Source organism: Phascolarctos cinereus, unplaced genomic scaffold, assembly GCF_003287225.1.
Source record: "Phascolarctos cinereus isolate Bilbo 61053 unplaced genomic scaffold, phaCin_HiC Scaffold_3;HRSCAF=262, whole genome shotgun sequence".
Classification (NCBI taxonomy): domain Eukaryota; kingdom Metazoa; phylum Chordata; class Mammalia; order Diprotodontia; family Phascolarctidae; genus Phascolarctos; species Phascolarctos cinereus.
Genome location: NW_027555736.1, coordinates 143,993,047 through 144,014,618, shown reverse-complemented (window position 1 = coordinate 144,014,618; position 21,572 = coordinate 143,993,047). Strand labels below are relative to the sequence as shown.

Here is a 21,572-nt window from a genome sequence, read left to right as displayed (position 1 = left end):
ATTCCCTCCTTAAGCCAAATCCTACGAGAGTTAAGTCACTCATTCCCTCTCAACTTCCCCCTCTTGCCCTCCACTGTAAAATCTTTTTCTTGCCTCTTTTATGTGAGATAATTTACCCCATTCTACCTTTCCCTTTCTCCTTCTCCCAGTACAATCCACTCTTTCCCCCCTTAATTTTATTTTTTTAGATATCATCCCTTCATATTCAATTCACTCTGTGCCCTCTGTCTTTATATATAGTCCCTCCAACTACCCTAATACTGAGAAAGGTCTCATGAGTTATAAATATTGTCTTTCCATGTAGGAATGTAAACAGTTCAACTTTAATAAGTCCCTTAGATTTCTCTTCCCTGTTTACCTTTTCGTGCTCGAATCTTGTATTTGAAAATCAAAATTTCTATTCAGCTCTGGTTTTTTCATCAAGAATACTTTAAAGTCCCCTATTTCATTGAATGTTCATTTTTTGTACCCTGAAGGACTATACTCAGTTTTTTTTTTTTTGCTGGGTAGGTAACTCTTGGTTTTAATCCTAGGCTCCACTGACCTCTGGAATATCATATTTCAAGCCCTCTGATCCCTCAATGTAGAAGCTGCTAAATCTTGTGTTATCCTGATTGTGTTTTCACAACACTTAAATTGTTTCTTTCTGGCTGCTGGCAATATTTTCTCCTTTACCTGGGAACTCTGGAATTTGGCTATTGTAATTCCTGGCAGTTTTCATTTTCAGGTGTCTTTCAGGAGATGATCGGTGGATTATTTCAATTTCTATTTGACCCTCTGGTTCTAATATACCAGGGCAGCTTTCCTTGATAATTTCTTGAAAGATGATGTCTAGGCTCTTTTTTTCATCATGGCTTTCAGGTAGTCCAATAATTTTTAAATGATCTCTCCTGGATCTATTTTGCACATCAGTTGTTTTTCCAATGAGTATTTCACATTTTCTTCTATTTTTTCATTCTTTTGGTTTTGTTTTATTGTTTCTTGATTTCTCATAAAATCATTAGCTTCCATTTGCTCCATTCTAATTTTTAAAGAATTATTTTCTTCAGTGAGCTTTCAGACTTCCTTTTTCATTTGGCCAATTCTGCTTTTTAAGGCATTCTTCTCCTCATTGGCTTTTTGGTGTCCTTCTGCCATTTGGTTTAGTCTATTTTTTAAGATATTATTTTCTTTTTTAAAAAAAATTTTTTTGATATAAATTTATTTATTTTTAGTTTTCAACATTCACTCCCACAAGTTTTTGAATTCCAAATTTTCACCCCATCTCCCCCCTTCCCCCACCTCAAGATGGCATGCATTCTGAATACTCCTTCCCCTAGTCTGTCCTCACTTCTATCTCTCTCCCCTTCTCTTATCCCCTTCCCCTTCTATTTTCCTACAGGGCAGGATAGACTTCTGTACCCCATTTCCTGTATTTCTTATTTCCCAGCAGCATGTGAAAACATTTTTTTAAACATGTGTTTTTAGAACTTTGGGTTCCAAATTTTCTCCCTTCCTCCCTCCCCACACACCCTCATTGAAAAGGCAAACAACTCAATATAGGTTATACATGTGCAGTTATGCAAAATACGTCCACAGTAGACATGTTGTGAAAAACTAATTCTATTTCCCTTAATCCTATCCTGCCCTCCCATTTATTCTATTCTTTCTTTTGACCCTGTCCCTCCTCAGAAGTATTTACTTCTGATTACCCCCTTTCCCAATCTGCCCTCCTCTCTATCATCCCCCTGCTCTCTTGTCCCCTTCTCCCCCTATTTTCCTGTAGGGTAAGACAGATTTCCATACCCAATTGAATGTGTATGTTATTCCCTCCTTAAGCCAAATCCTATGAGAATAAGATTCACTCATTCCCTCTCACCTTCCCCTGTTTCTCCTCCACTGCAAGACTTTTCTGTTTTTTTTTTGTGAGACAATTTACCCCATTCTACCTCTCCCTTTCTTCTCCCAGTATCATCCTCTCTCATCCCTTAATTTTATTCTCCAGATATGACCCCTTAATCTTCAACTCACCCTGTGCCCTCTATCTATCTATCTATCTATCTATCTATCTATCTATCTATATATACATATAATTTTTTTTCCTCCAACTACCCTAATACTGACAAAGGTCTCATGAGTTATAAATATCATCTTTCCATGCAGGAATGTAAACAGTTCAATCTTAATAAGTCTCTTATGATTTCTCTTTCCTGTTTACCTCTTCATGTTCCACTGAGTCCTGTATTTGAAAGTCAAATTTTCTATTCAGCTCTCTCTTTTCATCAAGAATGCTTGAAAGTCCTCTATTTCACTGAATGACCCATTTTTTCCCCTGAAGGATTATACTCAGTTTTGCTGGGTAGGTGATTCTTGGTTGTAATCCTATCTCCTTTGCCCTCCGGAATATTATATTCCATGCCCTGCAGTCCTTTAATGTAGAAGCTGCTAAATCTTGTGTTATCCTGATTGTGTTTCCACAGTACTTGAATTGTTTCCTTCTGGCAGCTTGTAATATTTTCTCCTTGACCTGGGAACTCTGGAATTTGGCTACAATATTCCTAGGAGTTTTCCTTTGGGGATCTCTTTCAGGAGGAGATCTGTGGATTCTTTCAATTTCTATTTTGCCCTCTGGTTCTATATATCAGGGCAGTTTTCCTTGATAATTTCTTGAAAGATGATGTCTAGGCTCTTTTTTTGATCATGGCTTTCAGATAGTCCAATAATTTTTAAATTCTCTCTCCTGGATCTATTTTCCAGGTCAGTTGTTTTTCCAATGAGATATTTCACATTGTTTTCTAATTTTTCATTCTTTTGGATTTGTTTTACAGTGTCTTGATTTCTCATAAAGTCACTAGCTTCCAATTGCTCTATTCTAATTTTTAAGGAAGTATTTTCTTCAGTAATCTTTTGGACTTCCTTTTCCATTTGGCCAATTTTCTTTTTAGGGCATTTTTCTCCTCATTGGCTTTTTGGACCTCTTTTGCCATTTGGGTTAGGCTATTTTTTAAGGTGTTATTTTCTTCAGTATTTTTTTGGGTCTCCTTTAGCAAGCTGTTGACTTGTTTTTCATGATTTTCTTGCATCACTCTCATTTCTCTTCCCAGTTTTTCCTCTACTACTTACTTCCTTCTCAAAATCCCTTTTGAGTTCTTCCAAGACCTAGGACTGATTCATATTTTTCTTGGAGGCTTTGGATGTAGGAGCTTTGACTTTGTTGTCTTCTTCTGGTTGTATATTTTGATCTTCTTTTTCACCAAAGTAAGATTATAGTCTGACTTTTTTGCGCTGCTTGCTCATGATCCCAGCCAATTACTTGAGTTTTAAACTCTTTGTTAAGGTAAGAGTCTGCTTCCAATGTGGAGAATGTACTGTCCCAAGCTTCAGGGGTTTGTACAGCTGTTTTCAGAGATACTTGTAGGGACCTGTAAATTTTCAGTTCTTCCAAGGTGGTATGATAAGGGGCAAGGTGTTTACTCCTTTCCTGGCCTGTGACCACAAGTATTCCTTTCTGTCCTGTAACTGTGAGGAAGGGTTCCCTCCACAGCCACCAAGGTCCACCATGCAGCGTTCCTCCTCACCCCAGCACTGCCGCCAGAACTGTGACCCAGATCCAAACACGGGCAAAGCAAGAGATTCCTGCCTCAGCACTGGCAAAGAGATCCCTGCAGTCCCTCTCTGATCAGCCACTGGATTCCCCCTCAGTCTGTGGGCTGGAAGCTCGGGAAGCAGCTGCCCCCTCCAGGGCCAAGCTCTTGGGGAATGGAGCTGAAACCCCGCCTTCCTCTCTGAGCACCGACAGAAACAGACTTTTCCCACTGACCTTCTAAGTTGTCTTTGGCATTCATGGATTGAGGAGTCTGGAAACCTCCACAGCTGCCCACGATTCAGTCCTCTGAGGCCTGCTCCAGGTTTCCTGCGGCCTGCGCCCACGCCGGGCTGCACTGCGCTCCCAGCCCGGCGCGATACACTTTTCTGATCAATCATCCAGGTTGTCTTGGGCTGGAAATTTGTTTCACTCTGTCTTTTTGTGGGTTCTGCTGCTTCAGAATTTGTTTAGAGCCATTTTTTATGAGTATTTGGAGGGGTTTGGAGGAGAGCTCAGGCAAGTCACTGCTTTCACTCTGCCATCTTGGCTCCGCCCCCTAAGGTATTATTTTCTTCAGTATTTTTTTGAGTTTCCTTTAGCAAGCTGTTGACTCATTTTTCATTATTTTCTTGCATTACTCTCATTTCTCTTTCCAAATTTTCCTCTACTTCTCTTACTTCATTTTCAAAATCCTTTTTGAGCTCTTCTATGGCCTAAGACCAATTCATATTTTTCTTGGAGGCTTTGGATGTGGAAGCTTTGACTTTGTTGTCTTCTTCTGATTGTTTGTTTTGATCTTTCTTGTCACCAAAGTAAGATTCTATAGTCTGAGTTTTTTCTGCTGTTTGCTCATTTTCCCCAGGCAATTACTTGAGTTTTAAACTCTTTGATAAGGTAGGGGGTCTGCTTTCAGTGTGAAGGGTGTACTGTCTCAAGCTTTAGGGGTTTTGTGCAGCTATTTTCAGAGATACTTCTAGGTACCTGTAAGTTTTCAGTTCTTCTAAGGTGGTATGATCTAAGGAGAATTGTTTACTCCCTTTCCTGGCTTATGCTCTGGTCTGTGAGTGACCACAAGCAGTCTTTTCTGCCCTGGAGCTGTGAGGAGGGCTCCCTGCTACCACAAGCTTGCTAGCCAGAGCTCCTCCTTGACCCAGGACTGAGACCCAGATTCAAGAATGGGCAAAGCAAGAGAATTCTGCCTCAGTGCCAGCAAAGAGATCCCTGCAATCTCCCTCTAATCAGCTGCTTGATATCCCCACCTTCTGTGGGTTGAGAGCTCTGGAAGCAGGTGCTGCCACTGTGGCTGCCACCCTGGGGCTGCAATAGGGCCAGAAGTGGACCGCCCTCCTCTCTCACCCAGGTCTAACAGAACTTTCCCACTGACCTTCTGAGTTGTCTTTGGTGTTTGTGGGTTAAGAAGTCTGGAAACTGCCACAGCTGTCTGTGATTCAGTCACCGGAGGCCTGTTCCAGGTTTGCTGGGTCCCTGTCTTTGCTGGCATGGCCCATGCTGAAAACTGTGCTCCTCTCCCACACTGGCGCAATGGACCTTTCCAATCAATCATCCAGGTTGCCTTGGGCTGGAAATTTGTTTCACACTGTCTTTTTGTGAGTTCTGCTGCTCTAGAATTTGTTTAGAGTCATTTTTTACAAGTATTTGGAGGGGTTTGAGGGAAAGCTCAAGCAAGTCACTGCTTTTACTCTGCCATCTTGGTTTCCCCCCTTATAAATTTCTAAACCAATATAACCAAATTCTTTATTTGTAACAATAAGAAACTAACAAACCAAAACCAGACCAAACCAAAACAAAAAAAAAAAGAATACCAACAAAACAGTAACAGCTGGGGATAGCCTATTATAATCCTAACCCTATTCACTCCTCAGTCTGTGGCTGAGTATATGGTCCAAAGGGGATTTTGCTCTAACTCTTGCAAATGAGACATAAGATCCAAACAAAGACAAATGCTCTTGGAGAAAGGTGCTTATTATGCCTTTCCTGATGACAGAAAATGACTGTATCACTTAGTACTGTATAAGGCTAAAGAAAAAAAATCCTGTTTTTAGCTTGGTTAGAATTACAAATTGTTAAGCTTCAGCATGAAGGGTAGAGGGAATCTAATGAAAGCAGTTATTAATAAGCACTATATTTACAATCAGAAGACCTGGATTTGAGTTCTGGCTGTCCTGCTTATGAGTTCAATGCAATCACTTAACCTCTAGTTTCTACTTCATCTGTAAAACAATGATAATACTATTTGTTTTACCTACTTCCTCAGACTGTAAGGACAAAAACAAATCCTCATAAACCACGCACGGTAACGTCTTTTGCAAATGGTAAATTCTACAAGACTATCACCTATTGGTGGCACACTGTTCTAGCCCAGGTTCCTCTGTGGAGAAAGCTGAATGGGCCTTCTCCTCTTGGCTCCAAGCCATGCTGATTCTGCCTCACCAAAACGGGAGCATGATGGGCATGTGTGGTACTAAAAGCTTAGAATTCACAAAAGTACTGCAGTAAACAGCCCAATTCTCAGCCAATACAGAACATTTGTTTCAGGTTTTCCCTTCCCCCTTAAGAGTTCAGAAGTAAAGCAATCATACCTTACTGATTTATAAATAAACGATTGGTGGCAACCTCAGCTGTGTTCATGACTGCCTAGAGGGTTGTTTCATTTATCTCTAATGATTTATGAAAGCAAATCTGAAGCATCTATATCCCTAAACCCTGGGATATCTATGTCTACCCCTTACAGAATGCAGGCTGGTTACACTAAGAAGGGTAGAGTGCTATTCTACTTTCAAACCTTATTTCCCAGTTCATGAAGTCTCGGAAGGTAATAGAGGCTATACTCAATTGCCTTGGAATTCTACGTTGCTACATAAGAGCCAGAATGGGAATACAGAGCAGAGGCTACACTTCTTCAGATGTATTATCTAACCCTAAACTTGTTTTCTAATTACATGGTACCTTTCTGAAAACATTTTTTCTAGGACAAGGGTTCAAATCAGATACATAGGCAGAGGATGAGTATATTCAAGCTCACAGATACATGAAAAGCAAGAAAATGACTTGGCCATTCTCCAGAATCCAAGAAGATAAAAGAAACAACATTGGGTACACTGGGAGTTCATGGTAGGCACCGGGAGTTCATGGTAGCCTTTGCCTGCACATGGAGGGCATCCCTCCTAAGGATGGTTCTCAGTTGTAAAGTACCACTATGAAGTACAGTGCTCTATCTAAAATCTGTCTTCTGCAGGTCTTAGCTGAGCACAGACAGCATGGGGCCAATTTAACTCTGAGGTGGCATAAGGAACTTTTGGCTTCAGTCAACTAGCTAAAGATTGCCTACATGAGGAAAAATTCAGATCCCAACCTTCTTCTAATACCATTAATCTTAGTAGAGAATACTTTGTAATTTAAAGCCTAAATTCCTACAATTCCTTATTTAAGGGGAATCTAAAATCAGGATAATAATCCCATTTCCAGGTCTTTAGCAATTTGACTTGCCCCATCAGCCCTGGGCAATACATCACAGACGTGTTATCACTCAGACCACAAGGAAGCATTCAACTTTGAAAGGATCTGCCCTAGGAAGCTGTAGGCAGAAATATTATTATTTCTCAGAGAGGCTATTTCTAAAGGTAGCTCATAATGGGGGAGAGGGGAGGGAGGAAGAGGACATTCATTAATGTGCTCTTCACAAAAAAATTAATGATGAGCCTGCAATGGTAGTTGGGGAAGATGCCTTTTACCCATGTCTTCTAAAGCCCAGGGAAAACTCACACTTTCAAAATTCCTGAATTTTCATATTTGAGATGGATGGGAAATGGAAAACCTTCAGTTGTCCTCATTTCTGGGCTCTCAGGACATGCAAGGTTAAGAGAGCAAGCACACAAGCTAACACCCATCATGCCTGAGTTGCACTCATATGACCACAATATCTTCCACCTGCAAGATTTTCACCAAGAAACTGATCAATAGCTAGTGGAAACCCTAGATTATGCTCTCAGGCCTGGTGTCAGGGTAGGGGCTGGGGGAGTGGGGTAGTGAGACAGATATGTTGATACTATAATCATGGGCAAGAAAGAAAACTAGGATGGGGCTGGAGAGAACAGAATATCCATAGAATAAGCTCAGTCTATGGGAGCCCAAACCACTCCAACACTAACTCTAGTCCAGTAAGGAATGCTGAGGATCTCAGAACAGCATTCCTATTCCGGCATCATGGACATTTTATATTCATTTACACCCTCCAAATCATACATCCTCTCTTTCTTTCCTCCTCCCATTGTAACCACAAATTGTATCAGTTTTTAAGAAGAGAGGCAAGCTCAGTAGAGTTCACCATACACTCAGTTGTCAGCTCAGTGACAGTTCTAGTTACTGGGAAAGGGAATGGATTCTCTGGCCAGTCCAACTCAAGCAAGCTCCCTCCCTGCTGTTGGAATGGAGCCATGCCTGTCTACAGCTAAGTACTTCATGAACTAACATGGCATGAAGACCTTGGCTGGGGGCATTTAGCCACAAGGCTCAACAGATGCATTTTTCCTTTACAGCCCTGATCAGCTAACGACTGAGAAATTCATCCAAACGCAAAAGCTTCCCTTTCTTGTTGCTTATCTTTGTAATATATTTTCAGGTTTTAAGCTGCGGTCACTATTTTAGGGGCAGAACCACACAATGGTACTTTGTGCCAGCAGGGCAAGGAAATATAGTTAAAGTCTGAGGGTGGCTAGCTCTCTTTCCTGACTGACACTGAACATTGATGCATACTTAACTCCCTAAGCAATTATCTTTTCCTCTCTTCCCACTGTTAGCCTAGTATAAAAATTACTCCAAGCTTCTCCAGGATTAGCAGAACTAACTGTGCTTCCAGCAGTCTGGTTTGGCTTCAGCTAGCTCAGCCAGGCATCTTTCTTTGCCCAGGAAGCAACAGTAGAACAGGTGAAACCTGGGGGCTTTGACTATCTGGCAGGGAAAGCCTTTACTAGGCAGTAAATTCCCTGAATCTGTCCTGTCCATCTTTCTACCCCCAGTGCTCAACATGGAATTTTGAATTTTTGGAACTAGATTTGAGTACGGAGCTCCTAGTGAGAAACTTCTCCCAAAGCAGAATGGTATCTTCTCTGTGACCTGATGCTTAGGGCACAAAGAAGTGCAGGCCTTGCCAAGAATTCCAAAGCCAGTATCTATCTGAGGCAAGCCCTGAATCCAGGACTTCCCGATGCTGCCAGCTCTCTAGCACAGATATCATGGGGCCTCCTGCACTGTACTTAACTGAGCTTCAGGAATTGAACTGAAAAGAGAACCAGAGAGAGAAAAAGCATTCACTGCTGGGCTCAGTTCTAGGAGTTAGCTGTCTGTTTTGGCATTCCCTGAGTATTCTGCTTTATACCTAAAGGAGCGATATACCACTCTAGAAGTGACTACAACAAAAATTGGTAAGCACAGAGTTCCATTTTCATTGTTTCATCCTTACAGATAACTGTTCCCTTCCACCAAATGCCACAGGCTCCAAAGGCATGCTTTACATTTAAGATGAGGAGAAGAGGCCTTTAAATAATTCTAACAAGTCAGCTGAAGGATAAAAGGCAGGGAAAAGTTGGCATATGGGAAGAGGCATCCTATTCCAAGTCTAAGGAGAAGTAGAGGAAAGCACTCATAAATTACAAGGGTAAAAATAAAGCACAATGGGAAGGTTGCTAATTAATTAAAAGGTTCACATAGTGTAGACAGAATATTATTTTAAAGCATTCCATTTGGATTTTGTAGCTACTCTAAAAGGAACATAGGATACTTTTTAGAGGAGAGAAAGCTGGGGATGCCAAGGCTGGGGATGCCAAGGCTCAAAATCACTGCTTCTTGATCATATATCAGCCTGTTACCATGGGGATGACAGTAAAGGCATAAACTAAGGGAAATATAGAATCTGGCAAGAATAGAGGGATGGTACATCAAACAGAAATCCCTTCAACAATTAGTAAGTAGCACGTCCTAAACTGACATCAAGTCTGTCTCTTGTCCATCCCTAATCCAACTGAAAGCACAGGGTCCTAATACATCACATTCCAGTTTGGAGATGCAAGAATAAAAATAATGAAGCTATAGTCTACAATGCTAAAACAAAGACTACTCAATAGGACTTTTTAATAGAGAATTATTTTAAAACTGTATAGCTGATATTCACTTACTTCTTTGTTCAACCAGGAAGTGGGGACTGAGAGACACTGTAAGAAATCTAGAGAACAAAGTCTCAACCTTTACAGCAGGGACTCTTATTTAATTTTGAGTGGGGGATTATGGATCCTATCTGAGAATGTTTTTAAATTAATAAAATGCATAGGAATAAAAAAGAAGCCAAGTGTACTGGATTGAAATACAGTTATCAAAAAGTACTGGGTAAAAAAAACAAGTTCAGGGACTCCAGGTTAAGAAATCCTGTGCGATCTACCTCAAAATGAAGAATAGTCTTACTTCATCTTTCAGCAGCAGAAGCAGCAACTTGAGCAAAGTTTTGCTTGAAATGGGCTAAATTTACTTGTGCGACAGTCAAGGCTTAGTTACAAAGGTATTCAAGACTTCTGCCCATCACCCTGACAATAGTTTCATCAGCTAGGCTGAGCCAGGATCTACTTTTCTAACAATATTTAAATCACCTAGTCTAGAAAGTCCTGCAATGCTGTCTACTCATTCTTTAAACAAAAAATGACCAGCAAACCTAATTCCTTCACACACCACCTGAGTAACCACAACCATTTCTAGAACGGAAGAATTTTAGAGCTCCAGTTTTTTCAGAAATTAAGTGATTTGACCAAAAGAACAAGTTGGAGACATAGGGCATTTTCCATTGTTGTAATGCTGGTCTATCATCAACAATTTAAAGCAGGCTTCTTAAAAACAAACAAATAAAACGTACCTCATTATATGGCAACCTCACTTAAAAGGTAGTTTCACTACCTGGACCTCCACTACAGAAGGGATTCAACACTTCCAATGGCTAAGCAATATCTTGAAATGGCAGCCAAAGCAGTACACAAAAGAGTTCCCATTCTGTTACTATCACAGTAAGAAAGTAAAGACAGTAATAAAGACAACCATTACTTCAATTAGGGAGTGGATGAATAAATTATAGAATATGACACAATACAATACTACTGTGCTGTAGGAAATGATGAAAGGGATAGTTTCAGAAAAACCTGAAAAGACTTATATGAGCTGATACAGAGTGAACTAATAGCAGAACAAAATTATATGATACAACAAAGGAAACCAATTTCAAAAGACTTGAGACTGATCAATATAATAACCAACAATGATCTCAAAACCAAGGATAAAACAAACTACTCACTTTCTAACAGAGATGACAGATTCAAAGAGTAGACTGTGATATATTTTTTCAGAGGCGACCAATGTGACAATTTGCTCATTTGTTTGTCTCTACCTCTTCCTCCCACCTCCTCCCCTTTTTGTCCTGACAGAGTTGCCAAAAAAAAGAAGACTAAGAAGGTAAGGGAAACACTAAATACTTAAAAAGGCACCAAAGAGAAGAAAAGTTAGAAGCAAAAACAAGCAAGGAAGCCTTGAAAGTTACATGATGAATTTATCATATACTCGAAAAGTAAACTAAAAATGGTAATTTTTCCAAGTTTCATATGCTACTCTCTTTCACTGTCAGTCAATAAACATATATTAAGCACCTACCATGTTACCAGGCACTGTGCTAAGAGCTGGGGAATACTGAGAAAGGCAAAAAACCATCCCTGCTCTTAAGAAATGAGGGAGACAATCTGCAAACAGCAATTTACATATTTAATAGACGGGAAGCAGTAAAAGTAAGTGAGATCAGGAAAGGCTTCCTGTTAAAAGGTGGAATTTTAGCAGGGACTTGAAGGAAGCTGGGAAATGGAGAGGAAGAGGGAAAGTTCAAAGATGGCCTTCTCAGGAGTTTAGCCACAAAAGGGATTAGAGGGACAGGTAGGTGGCGCAGTGGACAGAGCACCGACCCTGAAGTCAGGAGGACCTGAGTCCAAATCCAGCCTTAGACAAAACACTTAACACTTACTAGCTGTGTGACCCTGGGCAAGTCACTTAACCCCAATTGCCTTTAAAAAAAAATGCTTCCACAAAAGGGATTAGAGATATAGGATAACAGCCAGCAGGAATGGATGGATCAAGTCAGGGTTTTTTGAGAATGGGAGAAATATAATAATATTTATAGGAAGCAGGGAGGAAGCCAGTATACAAGCAGAGACTGAAGATGAGAGAACAGTGATAACAGAAGGGGCAATCTGCTATAAAGTGAGAGGAAAGAAAGTAAAGGCACCTTTTCAATTTTAGCCACACAAAGGATATGGGATGTTAGTTAATAGGGGTGTTTTGCTTTCCATCAGGGAATGTTCATTTTATTTCATTTTGGTTGGGTTCAGAATTTTTAAAAGGGGAAATAAAACAAATGGCAAGCCAAAGAAACTCCTAAAAGAATACAGATTTATCTCTGCCCAGTAAGAGAATGAATATTTTGTTTTGTTTTCCCAATTTGGAGGAAGGAGTTTGGGGAGAAAAGAGACTACCAACAGAGTTCTTTAAAAGAAAAATAAAAAAAGGTCAGTTGAAGCATTTTTCTTTTTTTTTCCCTTTTTAGACAATTGGGGTTAAGTGACTTGCCCAGGGTCATACAGCTAGTAAGTGTCAAGTATTTGGTCAGAGGCTAGATGTGAAGAACTCAGGTCCTACTGACTCCAAGGCTGGCGCTCTATGAATTGCGCCACCTAGCTGCTCCCAGCTGAAGCATTTTGAAACATGCAAAAAAGAGATGGCCAGAAGAAAAAAAAAATGAGGACAGATTTGAAAGTTATATGTTGAATTTATTATATACTTCAAAAGAAAAAGTAAGCTGTACATAACAGAGATTTGTGGTTTCATGTACAATCCTTTTTCTGTTCTAATTTGTTTATGGAAGTGTTCGTTTTACTTTGTGTTTAAGTTTAGGATAAAAATAAACTTTTTTTAAGAGAAAGTTTAAAAGGAAAAGGAGATAGTCATTCTTGGAATTTTTTGCTTTAGTTTTCAGTATTGAAATGTACAATGCTGGCTAGTATGTTTGTCCACGTTTTTAAATCAGGAAAACTCCTTAACTCAAATAGGAACAGAGAAGAGTAACCACCTTCAGTTTCAAGGAAGGGACAAAAAAGGGATGTTTTTCTGTTGCTCTTGCTTTTTGGAGGCTGGGGAGCTGGATGAAGCACAACAGATGAAAGAGGAAGTATGTGCTGATTTCACTAATTTTTCCTTTGAGTGACTGCTGTTGCCATGTGGTGGTCTCTGTTGCTATGAAGGTTTGTTGTGCCAGACAATGGTTGTTGGGCTCAATATGTTTGTGTTACTGGCTGAGATCTTTCTACAGGGAGTCAGGCTAGCATGCAAATGGCCAAACTGAGGAGCTTGGTCACAGTGACCTGTATCTCCAGGTGAGCGTAGTCTAGAAGCAAATGACTGATGGTAAAGAGCGGTTAATTAAGCTGAAGAAGAAAAGGAAATCAGTAACACAGAAAAGCAAGTATTATGTTACTTTTCTGGTACTATAATTAGATATTTATGGTTCAAAGATACTTTTCCATGTCAGATTCTCATGGAACAAAACAAGAATAACAGTGAACAGTAATTTCTGTGCAAAGAGTTTAACAGGCTGCCTTCTCTCACAACTGAGAGAGGATAATGACATGGGAGGGAGGAGGAGGACTTGGTGAAAGGGTACCCAAGCAAATGAGGATGATGAACCAACTACTACTTGGGCAGACCCTTCTCAGGGCAGCTAACTACAGGAAAACTAACTTCCTCCTAAGTAAAACCACTGTCTATTACTCTAGTAATGAGAAAAGTGTAATCTGCAAACCCGAGTAGACGGCTCAACCAGAGTTTGAAATGTGGCTATGTGTTCTCCCTGGAAGCTGGGGCAGGAGCACACAGAAGCCACAACGGCCTGTCTGAAAAGACAGGTGTCTTTCGCAGGTTTCCATCCATCCTCATCATCCTTTAAACTGATTTCCTTTTTTTTCTACTCTAAAAAGCTTAAAATATTTAGAGATGGAAGGGGTCTTAGAGGAAGCCTATTTTAAAATAATGAGGAAAATGAAGTAAAATAAAATAAAAAAAAGTAAAATAACTTCCTTGGGAAGGTGGGAAAAAAAGTACAGCAGAAAGAGCTTATTTGGCTCAAGAGTCAAGTGAAGTTGGGTTCAAATCTCACTTCTAACATTACTATTACAGCCTTGCTCATGTCACAACATTTCTGGGCTTCAGTTTTCTCACTTGTAAAATGGGAGGTTTGGACTAGATTGCTTCTGAGGTCCCTTCCACTCTAAATTTATGAGCCTATGCTCAAGGCCACAATAACTAGGCAGGAGGACAAGAACCTTGGCCTTTTCTTACTCCTAGCATTTTTCCATTATATCTTGTTACTGATAAAGTAGCAAAGATTATCTCCTCTGGTCTTATGGGATATCAAGAGCCCTGAAGCACAATGGGTCATAAGATCATGGATTTTAGAGGTTATCTAGTCCCCACCCCTTAAACCATTTTAGAGATGAAGAATTTTAAGCCAAGGGAAAGACTAGCTTAAAGTCATATAGTACCAAGGTAGCAGAGGCTGGATTTGAATCCAGGTTCTGCTTTCCAAATCCTGAACTGTTCCCACTAACACCAGGGATTTCTACAGACAGTAATGCATTGGGTAGCAGGGGGATTTGGGCTAGATAGACCTCTAAGGTCCTATCTGTTTTATGATTTTTTGAGATGACGTGAGAAGGGCAGAAGCAGTGAACTATAATAAAAATCTCAACAACAACAAAGCCCAAGAGAAAATAAAACCTTTTACTACTGTAAAAAATACTACTTAGCTCTTCACTTACACGCCAAAAACCATATCAAAATGTTACTGGGATTATATGATCCATTTACAAAATCCCAGTGAAATTTCGTTGATGAGATGTCATCTTCCAGAGCACAGTATCTGGAATTATGAAATCTAAGTTCAAATCTGGGCTCACGTGCCACCTGCCTGTGTGACCTTGAGGCAAGGCCCTTAAGCTCTCTCTGAGCCTTGTTTCCACATCAGTTAAATGAGTAGGTTGGACTGATTATTTCTGAGGTCCTTTCCAGTTCTAAATCGATGATCCTATGATCCCTTAATAAAACGTGGTTACATGAATTGTGTGCAACATAAAACCATATTCACCTCCATTAATCTTCCAGGACTAAGTAAGCTATATGCTGGCTTAAGTTATACAATCATAGAATTTTAGAGTTCAAAGACACCTCCTCAATTTACAAAGGGAATAAACATACTTTAAGCAACTTGTCCAACTTCCAATACCTAGTTAGCTGAGAGCGGGGATAAAAATCAAGGCTTTCTATAGCTTACTGCACTTTCCACTAAAGAAGATCTGCTGGGCAATAGTAGTGAGAAATGACATATTTTTTTCTGCGGTCACCTACACAATTCATCTTATTAAGGTTTCTGCCTAAAAGTGGCCCAAATGTAAATGCTTCCGTCTTTGTCTAAAAGGCCCACCTTGCCTTTCATACATTAAAAAAACCACAAACTTAAAAACTTGTCAACATACAACGTTGCATAAGCTGTAACACAGAGTGCTCAGCTCAAGCTTTCATTGCCATCAAGGCCCTGGGTGAGGTTACTGACCTAAGAATGTGGATTTTAACAAGATCAACAGAGAGGTATATTATATAATCCTGGAATCAGATCTGGAACCCACTTTTCTGATTGTAAGTGAAGTAGAGAAGGGTATGAGTCAGAAGTCAGAGCCTGGACAAGTGTTGAGTGACACAAAAAAAAGCAGAGGAAAAGGAAAGGATTTATATGTGAGGCAGCAGTTCCAAGAAAATGAAGAGACAGGTCACTCTCAGCCTTATAATGCTAGGCACACTTCCCAGGGTCTTCCTAACAGAAGAAGTCCCAGAGTTGAGGCTCCCCAGGGAGGATCTTAGTAGTGCAGGCTGGATTACTAATAGCCTAAAAATAGTTAAGAACTAAAGGAATCTCAAAATGCCTCCAAAGCAAGATCCAGTTTGATGGCTAGAGAGGGAGGGGGACATAACAGGACACTTAGGCAGAATGGAGGAAAGAATCCGGGCTGTGGCCTCTGCATCAGTTCACAGAAAGATGATTTAATTCTGCAGGGTCCTTTGTGTATTCCTTTATCCCTTAAGAGAGGTCAAGTAGTCTGCAGCTTCTGACTAAATGTAAAAGGTCTGTTACACGAACAAGACAGTCTGCAGTGTAGAGAGAAGGAACCTGGAGGGAAAAAGTCAGTAAGTGAAAAGCCTAGAATCTTGTACCCGATGGAAAAGCCAAGAGGGGTTGTTCTCTGAAGTATGCAATTCTTGATAACTTGGGTGACAATTTCCTGTGCATACTAGGGGAAGAGGACAGCAACACAGGTGAATGAACAAATTGTGATATATGATTGGGTTGGAATACTACTGTGCTAAAAAAAAAAGTGCTATAAGAAATGACGAGCTTTACTATTTTCTCTATTTTTTCCCCTCTTATGGTTTTTCTGTTTTGTTCCAATTCTTCTTTCACAACATGACTAATGTGGAAATATGTTCAACATGATGGTACATGTATAGCCTATATCAGATTGCATGCCATCTTGGGGAGAGAAGGGAGGGGGGAAATTTAGAACTCAAAATCTTATAAAAGTAAATGCTGAAAACTAAAAAAAAAATAACTAATTAATTAATGGGGGGGAGCTTGATCTTAGAAAAACAGACTTGCACAAAATAATGAAGAGCAAAATGAGCAGAACCAAGAGAACATTGTATACAGTAACAACAATATTGTTTTAAGAACAATTCTGAGTAAGTCATTTTGACTATCAGAGATACCCAAATTACCTACAAAGGACATATGAAGGAAGATGCTATCCGCATCCAGAGGAACTGAAAAACAGAAGTATGTGTAGAATGGTTTTACAGATACACACACTCCTATTGGCAGCCATGGGGGGTGGGGGTGGGGGTGGGAAGAGAGAAAAGGGAAAAAAAAATTGCATGATAACTTTATTATATAATTAAAAAGAATACCAATGGGGCAGCTAGGTGGCACAGTGGATAGAGCTCTGGCCTTGAAGTCAGGAGGACCTGAGTTCAAATCCAACCTCACTCACTTGACATTTATTAGCTGTGTGACCTTGGGCAAGTCACTTAATCCCAATTGCCTAGCCAAAAAAAAGAAACAAAAAAAAGAAAAAGAAATGAAAAAAAATCAAAAGGTCTAAAAGGAACAGCAAGTTGTACATAAGAGATTTGCAGTTTCACGTACAATCATCTTTTTTTCTATTCTACTATTTATGAGAATGCTTATTTTTCAGGAAAAAAAATTTTTTTAAAAGATAAATGCTTATATGCTTTATAATAAAGGAAGAAGGGGGAGATGTGTATACTTGCCTTCAATTCAGATTTTTCGACTAGAAGACCAGAACAGGGCTAATTCAAGATTTACAGTAAACCTCTTAAAAAAGGCCATATTTGTACCTAAGTTTTGTAAAGCGTGCTTTAGTCTAGAAAGGACTTTTGTAAGATTTCTAAAGATTTCTAAAAACATTAATTTATGTGGCCCTCTTTTTTTAGACAAAGTGGCAGTGATCCAGGAATGAAAAAGGCATGAAGTGACTTGAGTGACGGATGGCCAGTTACCTTCATAAAGAAAGTCAGACACGTGTCACAGAACAACAAACCTACCCTGCACCTTAGTTGATCTCAAGGGAAAGAAAAGTTTAGACTTTTTCCACTCTGTTTTTTAAAGGTTTTCATTAGGTTCACATACACGAAAAACATCTCTCCTTTTGAGAAGGCTACCTGTCTCCCTCCTCCCCAAATCCTGAAGATGAGCAGAGCAAACAGGCAAGAAACTGATGTCTTCTGTCAATCAACTCAATGCACTGAGGCATTGTTCAACAATGCCTGTTGAACAGCATTAGGCTATGGTCCTCACATGTTTCTCATTCCAACAGACTCTCTAGCTGTTCAGAAGTTTGGCTACAGGCAAATGACATTTTTAAAAATCAAAAATAGCCACTTTGTGATTTCTAGACTGCATGTAAGGTACATAGAAACAGGCACAAACATCGGTATTCCTTTTACCTACAAAATACACTGTGTATTGTATATGCCTCTGGCATAGGATGAAACTTCAAAGTTTGACTGAAACTAAAAACCAGCTTCACTACTATATTAATACCCCAAAAAGAGAAGACCAACAGTGAGATTAATGCAGATAACACATTAATGCCTACTGCAGAGTATACTTTAAATAAGCACTAAATAATAACATCATTCATTGGAAAAGAATTTATCAGAATGAGCAGAGGAGTACCTGTATCTTTAAATGCAAATCTACATGACAGTATGTGATAATCAGAGATATTCAGTTATCTTACTATGGACCTCAGAACTCCTTGGAGTAGAAATTTTATTCTCAATCTGATTACTGATGCTGAAGCCCAATGAGGTGTTCTAAGGTCTAGCTTCCCTAATCATCCCTCTAAACATTTTTACTGGGATTGGACTGCTGAAGTCCCTGGGTGGGGATAGGATGGTATAGGATGGTAGGGGGTACCATTGGTGGTTAAACGTTTAATGGATGCATGGGAACAAAGACAAACGTTTTCCAATTTTTCCTAGGTTTACAAAATCTTGGTATATGCAGTGGGATGGGGGAGCTGGTAGTGACTACTAGTTAATCTTTGGAGGAGAACGTGGTTCTGCTTTAAAAAAAAAAAAGAGCTAAAGATCACACAGAAGTTGCCAATAACATAACCTGTTCTCCTAGCTCTCAAGATGTTGTGGCTTTGCCATGACTTTTCTTCAAGGTTGGATTTGATATTTAAGAAAAATGTCCATGGGAAGACTTATATCAGCTGATACAAAGAGCAGTATGCAGAACCAGGAAAACAACATACTCAATAATGACTACTATAACATAAATGGAAACAACAACAAAAGAACTAATACTGAATGCTGTGAAATTCAACCCCAAAGCAGAGAATACTTTGCATTTCTCCTTTTCTGATGTCAGAGACTATGACTATGAAACACTATATACGTTAGGCTTTTTTGATATGTTGCTTAGTTTTTTTTAGTTTGTTTTTTCGCTTTGTTTTGTTTTAGGTAATTGGGGTTAAGTGACCTGCCCAAGGTCACACAGCTAGTAAGTGTTGAGTGTTTAGTCTGAGGCCACATTTGAACTCAGGTCCTCCTGACTTCAGGGCCGGTGCTCCATCCACTGCATCACCTAGCTGCCCCAATATGTTGCTTAGTTTTGCTGAACTTTTTTCTTCTTTTTTATAAGAAGGGATAGCTCTTTAGGAGGAAGAGAGGAAAAAGGATGTATTATAAAATGTAAGTAACAAAATATTTTCAATATAAATGTATAATAAAAAGGAAAAAAAAACCTTGAATAAAAAAAAAGTAAGAAAAATGTTTGGAGGGAAAGAAAATACATGTCACTTTCCCTGGCCTAAATCCACTAAATACTACTGCACTTAGGCCAATAATGTAACATACTGTAGATGCCATGGGGTAAATTAACCAGTCAAAGAATGTGACTCTCACAATTCTTCAAATCAGTTATTTCCTGCTTTAGAAAACTTTTAATCCACTGTAACATTATCAGTAGGAGATCGTGAATCCTGAGACTAAGTCTTAACCTGTACTTGAGATACATTGTATTATAAGTCTAAATTAGACTATTCCTAAAGAGAAATTGAAAAGGCAATTTTAGGCATGCCACATACCACACACAACACTTACCATCTTCTGTTTCTTGCCACACAATGCCCTCTAGATTGACGCTGGTCCCAGGTTCACAGGGGCCTAGGCACTCAGGTTCTGTAGCCAATGCCACATCACAGGTGTTCACTCCTACAGAGCGGGTTCGAACCATGATCTGCTCACAGGGGGAGGAGATATCATTACTGACCACTGGAACTAGAAGATGCAATGGCAGCACAGCTGGTGTGGAGACAGGGGATTCCATCTGTGAGGGGAAAGAAAGCAGCAAAGGAATTACAATTAGAACACCTACGGGAAAAAGACCTTTTCGATCCCACATCCCTTTCCAGGCAACCACGCTTGGAGGGCTCTAAATTCTGCATTTTTAAACTTTTAGTTCAAAACTCTAGTCTCTAGTCATGGTGTGCAGCTACCACCACTGAATTCTACACAAAGTGAGAAACCTGCAACAGAAATTTTCTTTTCTTTAGAAATACTGTTTCCACTGCATATCATCTCCCAATCCCACCCCCAATTACTCATTAAACAGTGTTTCATACTAAATATGTAAAAGGGGCTGTTCAATTATTTTTCCATCATGGAAACTCTAGAAAAAGGGAGTCTACAGATGTTGTCAACGTGTCATAAGATTTACACCTAGGAAGGTGTTTAGAGACTATATACTCCAAACCCTCCCCTCCATTCCATTTTACAGATGGGGAAATGAGTCACTTGGATGTTCAAGGAAAATACCAAGTTAGATGTGGAATTTTTGAAAGGGCACATGTCTCTTGTTAGTTTCCTTCCTTGTTAATCCAGATCCTATGAAATAGTACAGTAATCTACAACGGGGAATAGTGGGTGGGAGAGACAGGAATAGTTCTTCAGCTAACTCAAAATGATCTAGAGCCCCAAAAATGTCTTTTGAGGAAGTGCTATCTACCTCTCCATCTTTTAGTATGACAGAAATCTACTTAAAAATTAGGCTGAGAACAACTGAATCGGTCGGTGTCTCTCACCCCAAAGATTTCAACAGAAGTTAAGTTAATGAGAATAGCTGCAAGGATTATGGATCTAGCCATTATCTTTATCTACAAGAAATAGGAGCCCTGCATCTATGTATCAGCAAATCCCTAGGGTACAGAGAAGCAACTGATAAAACATCCCTGTATGAAAAAAGACAAAAATTAAAACAATCATTCTACCTATAATCTTAGTCAGCTAAGTGAACATGATTACTTAGGTTCCTAGGTGGGTGCAGAACATCCTAAGGGGCAGGAGAAGGGAAATGTTAATAAAGAGGGTAGTTCTTTTGGCTCTCTGACTCCTAGCATTTATCCAGTTGGCAGAAATCTATGCATCTGCAGCACCTAGTCTCAGCCATTTAGCAGAGGGCATATAGGGATATCGGTCAATTGATTTCCCATAATGACACCATTGATCAGAAGATCTAGAAAGAAGAGAAATAAGAATATAGACACTGTATTGCTAGAAACCCATGTAGTACTTAGATATTTACTCCTGGGGCTACTCAATGAAAATGCAGAGCAGCCCTTGAACCTGATGTTAATAGGTAAGGAAAAAACACATTATACAATCCTAGCCAATGGGCAGCTATGCAGCAGAATTCTGACTGTGGCATTGTCTGTCACTATGGCTCACTTCTAGCTACACTGCTTGTACTCTACTCCATGACCTTGAAGACTGTAAGAAAAACTGAGGCCTGGTCACTTGCTACAGTCGCTGAATAGAGCCAACTCAAGCTTGTTAGCTTGGAAAGTCAATGCAATTTGCAGATCATCACTAGCAGTTCACAGAAAGCTCAAACTGATTCAGGCTAATTCTGGTCCCTGAACACCTGCCAAAACATCATTTTCTGTTTGTTGCTGCAAAGTGTATGACTATACTTCCCTATACCTCTCCCCACCCCACCAATTCCTCTAACCCAGCCTTTTCATGAAACAATTAGCTAGAGTGGGAGTTTGTATATTGCATCCTCCACTTTTGTAAAATGCATTTGGCAAAACAGCTGCTGTCTACTTTTGTTTCCTCTGAAGTGGGAAGTTTATAATTTTACTAGCAACTAGGCCCCCAAAAGTCCCTTCATATTCTCCATTAATTTTAATTTGAAAACTGAGTAAAAACTTAAGAGGGATGTGTGGAGAGGACTAGAGAAAAGGAAGAAAAACAAAATGAAGCCTTCATTCCTCTGTGG

General features: G+C 39.7%; 1 protein-coding gene across 3 annotated transcripts in view; it reads right to left on the bottom strand.

Annotated features, from left to right (window-relative positions):
* The window catches only part of ZNF609 (zinc finger protein 609), a 223,199-nt gene that overhangs the window by 28,457 nt on the left and 173,170 nt on the right, over nucleotides 1-21,572 (bottom strand). For all 3 annotated transcript variants that reach the window (XM_020983666.2, XM_020983657.2, XM_078151206.1), the window contains exon 3: nucleotides 19,397-19,622. In XM_020983666.2, the coding sequence (XP_020839325.1) occupies nucleotides 19,397-19,622 (226 nt within the window). The remainder of the gene's footprint in view (nucleotides 1-19,396; nucleotides 19,623-21,572) is intronic.